This window comes from Natrix helvetica (genome assembly GCF_964273705.1).
Source record: "Natrix helvetica genome assembly, chromosome: 1".
In the NCBI taxonomy this organism is placed as follows: domain Eukaryota; kingdom Metazoa; phylum Chordata; class Lepidosauria; order Squamata; family Natricidae; genus Natrix; species Natrix helvetica.
The window spans coordinates 156,246,662-156,261,027 of NC_138548.1; the positions used below are offsets into that span (position 1 = coordinate 156,246,662).

The following is a 14,366-nucleotide window of genomic DNA, read 5'->3' on the forward strand; positions in this document are numbered from 1 at the left end:
CTTTTTATATATATTTCTTTTCTTTTTCCTTATTTCACTCTTTCCTTTTTTACTTTTCTTTTGCACTTTTTACTCTCTCCCTTTCTGTGTCTGTGATTATCTTGTATTAGTTTTTAATTACTATCATTTTTTCAGTAAAATTGTGTGGGTTTCTTTACTATACACATATATAGAAATATGTACCGTATTTTTCGGAGTGTAAGATGCTCCAGAGTATAAGATGCACCTTAGTTTTTGGGGAGGAAAATAAGAAAAAAAAATCTGCCCCTGCCTACCAGCACCCATGGTATTCAGCTGACACATGGTAGCAAGTTCAGCCAATGAATAGGCATAGCAACTACATCAGCCAATGAGGGCTATTTGGACTCTGAAATTTGCTGTGTGAACAACAAGGAGACAGGAAGGAGCCTGGCTTAGCAGAGAACTGAAAGTGAAACTGCTTGTGTTTTGTTTGTATTTACTGCTACCTTGGAAAACTTGCTTTTGGTAATGTATATTATTATTATTTTGAATCCTGCTGAATCAGTGTGTGCTTTCTGAATGTGATTGCTGCTGCAAACTCTGACCAGTCAGGTCAGCTTCAGCACTTATTGCAGCCTGATTCAGCACAGCTGATTGGCGGGTGGATCGGACTGCTGGAATACCCCCAATCAGCTGTTCCAGGATGCAGGGATTGCCAAATACCATCGCTGCCTCCATGCCTCTTGTTTTTGGCCTCTGGTGGGGGTGGGTGGGGCTACATTCGGTGTATAAGACGTACCCAAATTTTCATTCTCTTTTGGGGTGGGAAGAAGGTGCGTCTTATACTCTGAAAAATACAGTATAAACAACTGCTGTATATTACATGTTTTGCAAAAGTGGATAATAATTAGCTCATTTAGTCACATGTTTTTAAACATGTGCATTTATTTTTATCATATACAAACTTAATACTCATGTTACAGAAAACCACTTGGGTAATGTATCTCTTTGTACAACGTTGATGTACAACCCTGGTTTCTTCCCCCTCAGCTTTCTAACTCCTCAGCTTTATTTCACACAATGTCTCTGGGTCAGTAATCTGAAAGATAGCTCTGAGGGCTGCTGAGAAAAGAAAGAAAGGAGCCAATTCTGGGAAATTTACAGTGGCCCCACTAAATCAGAAGGAATAAATAGACAATTTAGATCACAGGTTACCAGAATAGAAGAAGAAAACAACAGAGTTGGAAGAAACCTTGGAAATCTTCTAGTCCAAACCACTGCTCAACCAGGAGACCCTGTACCATTTCAGATAAATGATTGCCCAATCTCTTCTTGAAAAGCTCCAGATGGAGCATCCACAGATTCTGGAGGCAAGTTGTTCCACTGGTTAATTGTTCTAACTGTCAGGAAATGTCTCCTTAGTTCTACGTTGGTTCTCTCTTTGATTAGTTTCCATCCATTGCTTCTTGTTCTGTGTTCAGGTGCTTTGGAGAATAGGTTGATCCCTTCTTCGTTATGGCAGCCCCTGAGATATTGGAACACTGCTATCATGTCCCCCCTAGTCCTTCTTTTCATAAAATTAGATATACCCAATCCCTGCAACCATTCTTCATATGTTTTAGCCTCCAGTCCCCTACCAATGGTGTCATTATGTAGAAACAGTAAGTTGACCAGAGGAGGGAGGGTTTAAAAATCAATTCCAAGTAGGTCAAATGGTTGTACTTGATGTTTAACCTTAGTGAATTAAACCATAGTTTACAGGTAGTTCTTGACTTTTAACTACAATTGTGACCAGAACATTTTCATTAAGTGGTACAGTCATAATATGGTGGATCACACGATTGCACCTGATTTTACCTTTTTAACCACAGTGGTTAAGCAACACACTGCAATTTTTGAGCAAGACTTCACATGATCATGATTTGTGATCATTCTTTGCTGGCTTCCCTATTGACTGCTTGTTGGAAACAAGCTAGGAAGGTCACAAATAGTGATCACATTATCCCATAACACTCATAAATACATGCCAGTTGCCAAGTGCCTGAATAGCACTCAAATACCGTGAAGCCATTGCACTGGACGTAAGTGCAAGGACAAGCCATAAGGCACCTTTTTTCAGCGCCATTGTAGCTTCAAATGGTCACTAAATGAATGGTCATAAGGGCTACCTGTAAGTTAATCACACCAGCTGGTTCATATAACATGCACAGATAAATTGTAGACCAGTCTATAGATATCAGGGTTTGTAAAAATCAATCTCAGCAAAATATATTTGACTTTCTTTTACTTATCCATTTTATATCACAGAATCTATGTGAAAGCAATTTACATATCAACGTATTAAAAATGTAACACAACATTCCTTTGTTTTTTAAAAAAGTGTTCCATTTGCATATTAGAAAATAATGCCAAAGGACTCCAAAGAGTAATAATAATATTACGGTACTGATAATGTTTTGGCCTTATTTTAGGTCCAGCCTTGGGTCAAAACCATTTCAGTAAAAACAACAGACGTTTCCAGTGTCTTAAATGCACAGTACATTCATAGTAAAAACTCCCATCACCATCATCCAACATATATTCAGGGTAAAACACACATACTCTCTGTTTTTTTTTTTAAAAAAACAATCTTTTAAAATTTGCATTATCAAAAACCGTATTTGCAATATAGCAAATCTTTGAGACCCACTGCATTAAATATTATTTACATATTTGGAAAAAAAGCCACTCTCTTAAATCATAGGTCCTCAGCGTTTGGGTTCATTAGATATATTGTAATTTGGAAAGCACATGGTATGTATTCTGGTTGCCCTAGAGGGCAAAATGGTGGTTCACCAAAGAGATGCCATTGGATACAATACAAAAAATCAAATGGGTGAAGTATCTGAAAGGTACCATAGAAAAAAATCTAGTGGCCATACATATTATGTTCTTAGTCAGCAATCAGGGGTGGGATTCAGCCGGTACGGACCGGTTCGGGTGAACCAGTAGTTCCGGCGATCAGTTGGCCCCAATGCGCTAGTCAGTCCTATATTTCTTCTGTTTGAAGCCCAGCTGATAGGGACTGCAGAGGGGATTGCTGTGTCTCAGCTGTTTTACTCACCGGGGCTGCAGTAGAAGGTAAGTTTTAGAGCTGTTTTCAAACACATTGTGCGCGTGCTCAGCGAACTGGTTGTTACACCGGTTGAGTCCCACCACTGGTCAGCATCATATCCCTCATCATCACCTTCGTTCATCTTTAGACAACATGGCTCTCCTCAATCCATCTAGTCTCAATCCATCACCTCTAGTCTAGAGGGCTAAACATTTCATAGGAAACTGTCTCATTTAACTTCATGGGACTTCCAAATAGAATACCTAAGATTGCACCATGGTTAAAAATACAGCTGTAAGTGCTGGGTACATTATTAATAAATCAGGAACACTTTTCTCTCCCAAGTTTTCTTTCTTTTAAAAACTGAAATCTGTTTCTTTATCTGGTAATATTTAAGGTGCAAATACTCCAAAGGTATATATTAAACGTGCAGTAAAATGCTGACTGGGACTGACAAAACTGGCTGAACTATACTCCTTAAGCAGAGATTGAGAAGATGCTTTGTTCTAACATCTTGAATTACTTTTGAGATCAGAAGGAAGACTTGAAATGGGTTTCTTGAAAGGTCATTCAGACCAATCCCCAAATCTCATTACAGCAAAATTGCACCAGATATTATTTTCATGTCATGCTTAATTGGTGCATTCCTACATGCCCAGATGGTTCTTTGTCATTTAATCTCCTCTACTGCTGCTCAGCTCCCTGCCTGGTTCCAAAACAGTCCAACTTTGAAAGCACATATGCTCTCACCTTAAAACTTCTATACCACCATAGTGGTTTTACTAGAACCCTCCAAACAAATTTAGAAGAAAACATGGCAAACTTCCTTTTTTAAAAATAAAAGTTTTCCAGAACTGTTTTTTCCCAATAATTTTGAATTATTAGTATGCATTAGCAGGACTGCCACGTTGCCTTTCTTTTTGCTTGTATGTTACATTCTTAAAAGTTGTTGTGGAGCCTCTGTAGAGGGGGTTTGTTCCCTAGAAAAGAAGAAAAACACTATATGTAACAGAATATTTCACCTCTGATTTTGTGGGTTAATTAAACAAGCCTAATATATCAATTGATTTCCAGGGGAGGGGGTATGATTCATAATTTGCTGAATGAGTGTGGCTTTAAGAAAAAGCCTTTCACAGTCTTCAAAATACTCAATATCAATTTAAAAATTATTAAAACCAAACAGTAATATGGACCTAGCTAGACCTTATTTATTCCTGGGATTCCGTCACAATAATTAAACAGCAAAATCCTAATCCGAGCCTCTTCACACTGAAAAGTGTTTGCAATGAAGAGCAAAATGGGTGCTGATCAGCTGGTGGTATTCAGCTGGTTCGGATCGGTAGTGGAAATTTTGAGTAATTCGGAGAATTGGCAAATACCACCTCTGGTTGACCCTTCCCCTGCCCACTCCCCCATGACCCGCCCACCCATTCACCCCGCCCTGCTCAGTCACTCCTCATCTCGGCTCCCTGACATAGCACACTGTGTGGCTCCTCGTTTGCATTGACCACACACTCTCTGTGGCTTCCCCCGCGATGCCTGCAGCCCAATTGAGCAGCCCTCATCTGCCTGCCTGGGTAAGTAAGCCTGGGAGTCACGGCCTAGCTAGCTTTCCCCCTGTCCCCGGCCTCCAGCTTGCCTGGGAATCAGCTACTCAGCATTATCAATAAAAACAAATAAAGCCAACTGGTGCAGTCTTTCCTGTCCAGTATCTGTTGGACAATGTTGAACTTCAGGGTTTAGTGTTTGTGGTCTAGGTCAGAGGTTCCCAACCCACGGCTTGCCAGAAACTAGGCCCCATCTGCAGGATGCTTGCAGTACACAAAATCACACCCCTCTGATCCATGGAAAAACCTCTCTCCACGGAATCGGTCTCTAGTCCCCAAAAGCTTGGGAGCCACTGGTCTAGGTAACAGATTTCCTGAAGTTTCCTGAGGAACCAGCTCGGCTGAAATAGAAGTCAAGTTACCCGGCTACAAAGACAGAAGCCCAGTCCGTCCCTGCTCAGTTGCCTGGGGTCTGCATAGCAAACCACCTCACTTCTGAATATGGCAGTCAAAGTTGCTGGCAAAATTTCAGGAAATCTGTTGTCTAGACCTCGGTCACTAAACCCTGTAATGCAACCTGTCCCAAAGAACTGGAAACATAGGCTGCAGTTGTGGCAGCTGCTAGTGGAGCAGCACTTAAAGAGGAGGGAAAATGGCCTTGGGCTCCTGGGGGCTCTTTAATCCCAGCCCCTTCTGCTGTGCAGCTGGAGATGTGGGAAATGTATTCTCATATGTGGTTGGGGTCTTTGTTGGTAAAACCCGCATACATTTATACAAAACAAATAACTTTTTACCGATACTGTTTATCCAAAATGAATGCTCATCTTATAGGAACAATCTATGTTAGGTTTGGGTTCCATTAATGTGACTGACTTTTGCCATGTATGTGGCAGTTTTATCACAGTATTGCATCTTACATGGCTGCGAAGTGTGAGGTAGACATAACAGCAAAGTATTGAGGATTCCATTTCTTGGGAATAATTGCAATGCATTCTTGCATCTGTCCAGCCGGAGGCACTCTATCACTCTTGGACTTGGAAAAAGATTGATGGAGTGTTGGAGATCAGGTTCTAGATTTATGAAACCACGCATGGCATAAAATGGTCACAGGGATGTTTTACATCCTTTGCCATAACAATAGCCAGTGATTATAGCAGATAGGGAGGAGATTTAGAACAGACAAAGGAAGTTCTTCTTTGCATAGTACATAAGCAAACTTTAGATTTATTTTGGTACTAAACATGGTGATGGCCCCTATTCTGATTGACTGTAAAAGATTGTAGAAATTCACGGAGGACAGGTCTTATCAATGGCTACTGGATACTAAGGGCTCTTCTATGTAGCAACACTAAAGTTGCTATTCAGCATGGAACTGGGAGAAAATTCTGCTGGCTTAAAGAAGAGTGAACTGTGCTTGCAACCCCTGGTTACCCATTGTTAGCCACAAAGCACAACAGAAGTTCTGCACACACAAATTCAGGGGTAAGAAAGAAGCGGGACAGATAATTCTTCCTCTGATTCCAGTCCTATTGCAATAAAGGAGTCATTGCCCCCTCTTCCCTTCCCTTCTGTCTTCTACTCCAAACTTCCCAGGAGGACAAATCCATTTCTAGGGGAAATGTTTATCTGTCTGTCTGTCTCTGTCTCTGTCTCTCCACTAGCATTGGTATTAGGGTTAGAATTAAGGTTAATGTTAAATTAGGGTTAGGCTTCCCTGATGTGACAGCAAAAGGCCAACATTAAGCTTAACGTCAGGGTTAGAGTTGGCATTGACATTAGTGTTAGGAATAGAGTGAGGGTTAAGTTTAGGGTTAGCATAGATGTCAGACTTAGTGTTGGCATTGATGTTAGGATTTGAATTAAGGTTAGGATTTAGGTTAGAGGCAGATTTTGTATTGGCGTTATAGTTTGGGTTGGCACTAGGGTAAAAGTTAGGTTGGTATCCTCTTTCCCCGAAAATAAGACCTCCCCGGACAATAAGCCCATTTGGGCTTTTGAGTGCATGCGCTAAAATAAGCCCTCCCTCGGAAATAAGCCCTTCCCAAAAATATTGCAACACAGCAGCAGCCATGAGGTGACCACGCTTGCCACCTCCTGCACCTCAAAAATAATAAGATCTCCCCAAAAATAAGGCTAAGCACTAAATTCAGAGAGTCAAAAGAAAATAAAACCCTGTCTTATTTTCAGGGAAACATGGGTATTAGGACTAGGATTACTATAGGTTAGGGTTACTGTTAGCATTAGCATTGGCTTTAGGGATAGGGTTGGCATTAGGGTTAAGGTTGTAGTTAGGATTAGAGTGAGTGTAAAGGTTAGGTTGGCATTAGGTTTACAATTGGGGTTAGCGTTAGGGTTAGGTTTTGACTTCCCTGATGTCACAGCCAAAAAGCAACATTAAAGTTAGGGTCAAAGTTAGCGTTCATGTTAGCGTTGGTCTTAAGGGTAGGATTACTGTGAGGTAAGTTGGGCTGAGGGAGAGAGTCTTCTAGCCAGTTTTATGCCTAAATGGGGCTATGACACACAGTCTCCTAGGCCAGCACTTTTACTACTACACCAAAGTGGCTCTACTATGGTTACAGTAGCAATTTTTATCTTGCTACTATTTACAATAATGTTGTCCTGAATCATGTTTTTTTTAACGTACCGTTTGCCATTTGGCCTTCGACCTCTCTGCTTCGAATTTAGCAACTTCTTTACGGTCTTCAAATGAAATAAACAATTTCCACATGGAAAGTAAAACAATCCCAGTGACGACTACTGCCGTAGAAACCCCCAACATAATCATTGTAATATTTGGCGGCTGTGGATAATCTGTAGGGAAAAAGAGCGACAGTAGTGAAAGTAAATAAATAGCTTTTAATATGGGAAAAAAGGAAGAAACCTGCACCGTAGGTCAATGTTACTTTCATCTATAAATATCAGAATCCTCGAAATGTTGGAAGACAAAATTTGGAAAGTTGCTGTGAACTTTTCAGTTTTGCATAGGTTTTGTTTAAAGATGGCTCCAACCCCAATGTGTTCTTTTGTACACACACACCATTGGCATGTATGATAGCTGCCTCATACATGTAGGTAGAGATGAGCTATATGTAAACCACTCACGCATAAAAAGTAAGTGTGTCAGCCTTTGGGAGATCTAAAACAAATGAAAGATTGAACAAAAAATACGTTAACATTGGCTAGCGTGTTCCTTGCCATATTTATGAATAACCACACGAAAAGGCCTACTTTAGGAGGCAAACTGCCTCTTACACTTCATTTTATTAAAATATTTTGGCTTAGAATCTGGGAGCCATAAGCAGAAAGATACTGTAGAAGGAATTTGCTCATTACTCTTGAACTTTATGCACCCAAACTATTTTAACAGTACTAAATGAAACCTTGGGACATAGACTTAATATTCTGTAGAAAAACTTTCAGGAAAGGCGTGCGGATAGTCTTTGACTTACAACCTTTCATTTAATGATCGTTTGAAGTTACAACAGTAGTGAAAAAAGTGACTTATTTATGACCGCTTTTCACACTTGTGAACGGTACAACATCCCTATGGTCATGTGATCAAAATTCAGATGCTTGGAAACTGGCTCATATTTATAACCGTTGCAGTTTTCTGGGGGTCGCGTGAGTCAGATTCACTTTAGAACTGTTTTAGCAACTGCTGTGATTCACTTAACAACGTGGCAAGAAAGATCATAAAAGGGCCAAAATTCACTTAACCACTGTGTCGCCGCAGCCACAGACAAACTTACCATGGCCAACTCCCCACAGGACAATGTGCTGTGGCACAATTCAACCTATTTAATTATGTACAATAATTAAAATTTGATTTTAATTTTTTGTCATCCACGTTTCATTTTGTCCCTCCTTGGCATCCTTTCTTTAATGATTCTATTCCCATTTCTTCAATATTAGTATAACTCTTCTCCCATGGCAAGTTGTCCTGCAGCAAGTTGGCTGCCGTGAGTTGGCCGCGGCAAATTGGTCATATTGAGTTGGCTGTGGAGAGTTGGCCATGGTGTTTTGTCGTAGATCCCTTCCAGACAGCCCTTTCCAGAAATGGATAGATCAGGGGTGTCAAACTCAATTTCATTGAGGGCCACATGAGGGTTGTGTTTGACCTCAGGGGTGTGGTGTGTGTTTGTGTGGCTAGGGTGGGCGTGGCCAGCTCGACACCACTCATGTCAGGGTGCCTGTGGTGGCCCGAGTGCTCTGCCAGTGAAAACGGGCTCCCGAGCTGTGTTTTCAACTGCCATGGCCTCCTGCAACTCTCTGTCTGTGAAAACGGAGCTCCATTTTCACTGGCAGAAGCACTGCAGGCTGGTCCTTGTTTCCGGGTTGGTCCTGTGGGCCAGATCTAAGTAACCCATGGGCTGGATCCGGCCCCCGGGCCTTGAGTTTCACACTCCTGGGATATATGTTGAGAGGGTTCATGTACACCAACATTCCTTAGCTTACCAAGACTAAATGTCTCTTACCTTTTTGCTTTATGTTATGAATGATCACTTTCCCCTGTTCATTAGCTGTCATCAGAAATGTGATAACAGATTCATTTTTTCCTTGTAACACACAACGAACCCATTTATCTTCCGTAATATCTGAGGATGAGGAAAAACCCATTTTACCATTCAGAGAGAAACATATCAGGCAGTTACTACGAAGTTCAAACAATTCCTAATATCAGTATATTTTTAATAGTCACTAAGAAACAAAGCTGGAAATATACTAAAATGGATTTGCAAATAATTGTTCTACTATTGGAGGGGACAGCTTCCTTTTTTGGGGGGGAGGTTACTCTTTGCACTGATCAGATGAGAAGGTCCAGATGTTGCCAATCTGTGTTGACCATCAAGTTGGTCAAGCAAGGGAAATTTATTAAACTGGAAATGCTTCTAAGGGAGCTGCAAAAGCTATCAGGGGAATATAGTACAGGTAGTCCTTGATTTACAGTAGTTCATTTAGTGACCGTTTGACGCTACAACACCACTGAAAGAAAGTGACTTATGACCATTTTTCACACTGCAACCTCCCCATGTCTCACTTAGCGACATAAATTTTGGGCTCAATTGTGGTCATAAGTCGAGGACTACCTGTAATCTTCATTAGAGTAAACATGTCCTCTTTATCTTTTTGCTACTAGTAGAATAGCTAGATGATGTTTCTGTGTACAGGATATTCCCTCATAAAAATATTAATCCTTTTCAAGAGGAATGCCATTTATTGCTGACAGAATGCTGCTATTAAAAAAAATAGCATCATGTACACATGCTTATTAACTAAAAAGAAATCATGATAGGAATAAAGAATGCACTTCAAGGTAACACAGATAAAAGAAAGGTAAGGTATTCGCAGTTTGGTAATCAATGCTTTCACCTAAATTTCCTCAGACACAGTCCTTTTGATGTTTATTCAAGTGACTTAAAAAAGGTGGAATATGCATGAGGGAGCAGACAACATAAATAAGAATGGAATCTGAAAATGTAGACCCCTAGGCCAATATTACCAGAAACTCTCATGTCTCATCAATATAACTCAAAATAATAATAACAAAGTTTCTGTGAAATCTATAGCCATGTTAGAAAAGGGATTCCAAGGGAAGCCATTCTAAGCAAAGTGATTTGTAAGTTTCATGTTGCACCATAGCTTATCTGTATTTTTGTAATATATGACATTGTTCTCATTGCCTACCTACATTATATATTTTTTCAGAATAAGTTTTCACCAAAGTTATCAACCATACAGACATTTTCTCAAAGTTTAAAACCAGCAGGATATGTTTCTGAAAAAGTGACTAGGAAATAGTTGATCTCAAGAGAGTGGACAAACATCTAATTTGGAGATATTATATTATATACCAAGGGTGTCAAACTCACATCGTCATGGCAGCGTCATGTGATGTATTGGAATTTTTTTCTCCCTTTGCTAAACTGGGCATGGGTGTGGCCAGCATATGATGCATCTAGCCCGTGGGCCAGGAGTTTGACAGCCCTATACATACATAAATACATACATACATACATACATACATACATACATACATACATACATACATACATGAACGCCTTGAGCAATTTCAACCAAACTTAATACACAGATGACTTAGTCTCTGGAAACAAATACTGTGGGAGTAAGACACCCCTAACATTCCTCGGTGTGTGTGTTCTGTTAAGATACAGCCTGTTGTGCCTTAAAATGGATTCTATTGTACAGCGCATTGGAGTTGTCATTGTAACGGCTTCACAGTACTCCACAAGGGGGCTCCCTCTGGTAAGAGGGAAAATCCAACATTAGAAATTACATTTGGTCTGGACATTTTCCCCCTATACATAAATAAATACCCAGGCAACAGAGGGTTATCGGCTAGTATACAATATAACAAAGATGTAGATTGTAAAACATCTTTTTATATACAACTATTTCAGGTATCACAGAGCATCATTTTTAAGGAGGCTATCAGTAGATAACTTAAATCTTAAGCGATAGTGGAAGACATCACTGGAAACTTTTTGTACACTATAAAACACAGTAGCCTCCGGATATTAAAGCAGTTCAGTGTGTTTGGATTAAGATTTATTGAACGGCTGGCTGCTATGGCTGCTGGCACCAGACAAGACTACATTTTTTATAAAAAAAGATCTGTCGTGTAGATTGGCACCGAGAAGATCTTTCAATCTGTGTGGTCAGATAAATAGGGTGACTTACGTCTTCCTATACAAGGCCTCAATGTCCATCTTCCCAGAGGGGAGGCTGACTTAGCCAAGGCTTCCCAAAAACCCAGCACAACCAGATTGGATTGGATCTTTTTTATTACACAAGAAAGTGAAAGCAACCAGCAGTCTCAGATTATTAAAGCTAATTCCCATATTTACATCTTCCATGAATTCAAAATCTATATCCTCTTCTCATATTTCCCCTTGTGTAACAATAGCTCGCTAGTCAATGTCCCTCCCTGGTTTATCTCCTATGCATTCCTATCTGGGAATCTCTTGCTAGAAATGTAACATTGATGCCAACGATAACTTCTGAGACAACCTTTAGGTGCCCTTTAACAGATTAACAGAGTTGGAAGGGACCTTGTAGGTCATCTAGTCCAACCCACCTTGCCCAAGCAGGAGACCCTGCACCATTTCTGACAAATGGCAGTTAAATATCTTCTTGAAAGCTTCCAGCAATGAAGCACCCTCAACATCTGAAGGCAACTTCTGTTCCATTGATTGATTGTTCTCACTGTCAGAAAGTTCCTCCTTATTTCTAGGTTGAATCTCTACTTGTTCAGTTTCCATCCATTATTCCTTCTCTGGCCTTCGGGTGCCTTGGAAAATAGCTTGACCGCCTCCTCTCTGTGGCAGCCCCTCAAATATTGGAACATTGCTATCATGTCTCCTCTGGTCCTTATCTTCACTAGATTAGCCATGCCTTTTTTCTGTAATCGTTCTTCATATCTTTCAGTCTCCAGTCCCCTAATCAGAGGTGGGTTGCTCCCGGTTCGGCCCGGTTCAGCCGAACCAGTAGTAGCAGCGGCGGGAGGCTCCACCCACCCACCCGGATGCTTCTGTGCAGAAGTGGTGCGCATGTTCAAGGGTGCAAGCACAAGCAAACCGGTAGTAAACTGGTTAGCAACCCACCACTGCCCCTAATCATCCTGGTTGATCTTCTCTGCACTTTTTCTAGAGCCAATGGGGTAGGTAGCCCTGAGACATTGGCTTGGTATTGAGTTTTTGGGGCATCAAATGCAGATTCCTTTACTCCTCTAAATTCTTTTAAACAAACAAGCATTGATGTGTAAATTCTTTCAAATTGCTGTTGTCCTGTATTCTGATTTCATTCTGTGCCTCTTTTAATTTGTATCATTTATTTTCTTCTTCTTACATTTGCAGTACTGATTTTGACTTTCCCTTTGTGGGAGAGTTTCAACTGTTTAGGAGGTTTGGAAATACATTACAACAATCTCAGCAAAAGAACAAATAATGAAAATTTGCTTTGTTCCTTTTTTCTTTCTCACTAATACCCAGCTGAATTTCTGGTCAATCTGGCACATGGAGGGGAAATATTTAATGTTTGAAAGTGGAAATAAAATCTGTCAATAAAGACAGATTGAGAAGGGAGGAAGAGCAAGTAAGAGTAGATGTAATAGTTCCTTTCCCATCTTTCACGTTGAAGTGAGTTTTCTGTGTACTTCTCCCTTTAGTAATAATACAGCTTCACAGTCAAGGATGCTCAAAGCACAGAGACAGGGGAAGAAAACAGGACCAGACTGATTTTTAGGAAGAGTAGGGCAACTACTTCATGCAAATGTATACTGAACACAGTTGCTGATTCTTATCTTTTCAACTATTCAACTGTACTTAATATGCAGTCGATGCTTGGATATCTATTCCTACTCTTTTGTCTCAGATGTGAAGGACACTATCTTATCTTATCAACATAATTAATTAAAAAAAAAAACCTCAGTTGACAGTCCTGTGATATTTTCTACGTAGACTGAAGAGAGTAGGCAGCATTGTAGCCATTACATCTTCACTTCCATTGTGATAAATTACAAATAAATCACAGAACATCAACAGACAAGCAAATGCAACATCAGAGCCCTGAGCCTGAGTAGCTTTAGCTTGATACTATTGAAAAATGGTCCACGAGGGGCAATTGAAAATATGCATTTAAACACACATATCCTATGTGCAAACCACACGCACACGCACGCTCACACACTCACCTATCTCATGCAAGCAGCAAGAACTAGTAAACCGATTGCTACCACTAATAATAGCCAAGCAATAAATTAAAGTACAGACCTTCATCATGACTGATCGTTGCGTCAACCAATTTACATTTTTCAGCACAGTCTTCCTGATGCAGTAGATCAGCAGAAGCTAAATAACATTCTACACAGCTCCTGAGAAAGATGGTGCAATGATTTATCAATCTCCTTTTGCATTTTGAATCAAAAGAGAATACATACACAGTAGCCATTTTTAAGCACTTTATGAAAGACCTGCAGTAATGAATAAATAATTCTCAGCATTTAGAATATACCACACAGAAAAGGAAAGGAAAAAAATAATAATTCTGGTGGCATCTCTCTTTGGATGTTCACCAGATTTTTTTTTTTTAAGTAGCTTTTAACAGGAACCAGAATTATTTTAGTTATCTTTGCTCATTACAATGATGAGCTAGTTTTATGGTTTGTAGAAACTGGACACTGGAGGGGAGTAGAGATTCTAAGAAGAAGAAAAATGCAAGGCTTCCTTTGTGTTGATCAGCTTGGATTTATCAAATGATATGAACCGTCATAACATTGGAAATGTCAAAGGAGATTGTTGAAGAAGGAGCCACAATTTAGTAACCACAGTGTCAAAAGTGTCAATAATGATATCTGATTGTATGGATAAATTATATCCAAAAGATGGTAATGAAGGAGTGACAGATGTAGAGTTAATTTTGTTTGACAAGATGGAGAAAGAACGGAAGGTGGACTTGTAAATAACAGGCCAAGAAAACAATTTAGAAAATAATGTTTTATTGGATATACAAAACAAATTGGCTGAAGTTTTGAAAATGAAAGCAAGAATCCAAATGATAAACAAGGACGGTGACCTGGAAAATGTTTTCTTATTGGATTTAGAAAGATGCTTATTAAATCCTTGAAGAAGTCTGTCTGATGGGATAAAGAAGAATTGAAAAGAAATAAAATCCTACCACAATATTTGAGTGAACTAATGATTACGTCGGTTAAAAGTAAAAGGAAAGAATATAAAGTTGGTTTATTT

The 14,366-nt window shown here is 39.8% G+C and overlaps 1 protein-coding gene across 1 annotated transcript in view; it reads right to left on the reverse strand.

Moving 5' to 3' along the window:
• Positions 1-2,077: 2,077 nt before the first annotated feature.
• ITGB6 (integrin subunit beta 6) overlaps positions 2,078-14,366 on the reverse strand; it is a 50,213-nt gene continuing 37,924 nt past the window's right edge. The window contains exons 12-15 of the mRNA XM_081969450.1: positions 13,392-13,492; positions 9,078-9,197; positions 7,247-7,413; positions 2,078-4,035 (exon numbers count right to left, since the gene is read on the reverse strand). Coding sequence (XP_081825576.1) covers positions 3,937-4,035; positions 7,247-7,413; positions 9,078-9,197; positions 13,392-13,492 — 487 coding nt within the window. The 3' untranslated portion in view covers positions 2,078-3,936. The remainder of the gene's footprint in view (positions 4,036-7,246; positions 7,414-9,077; positions 9,198-13,391; positions 13,493-14,366) is intronic.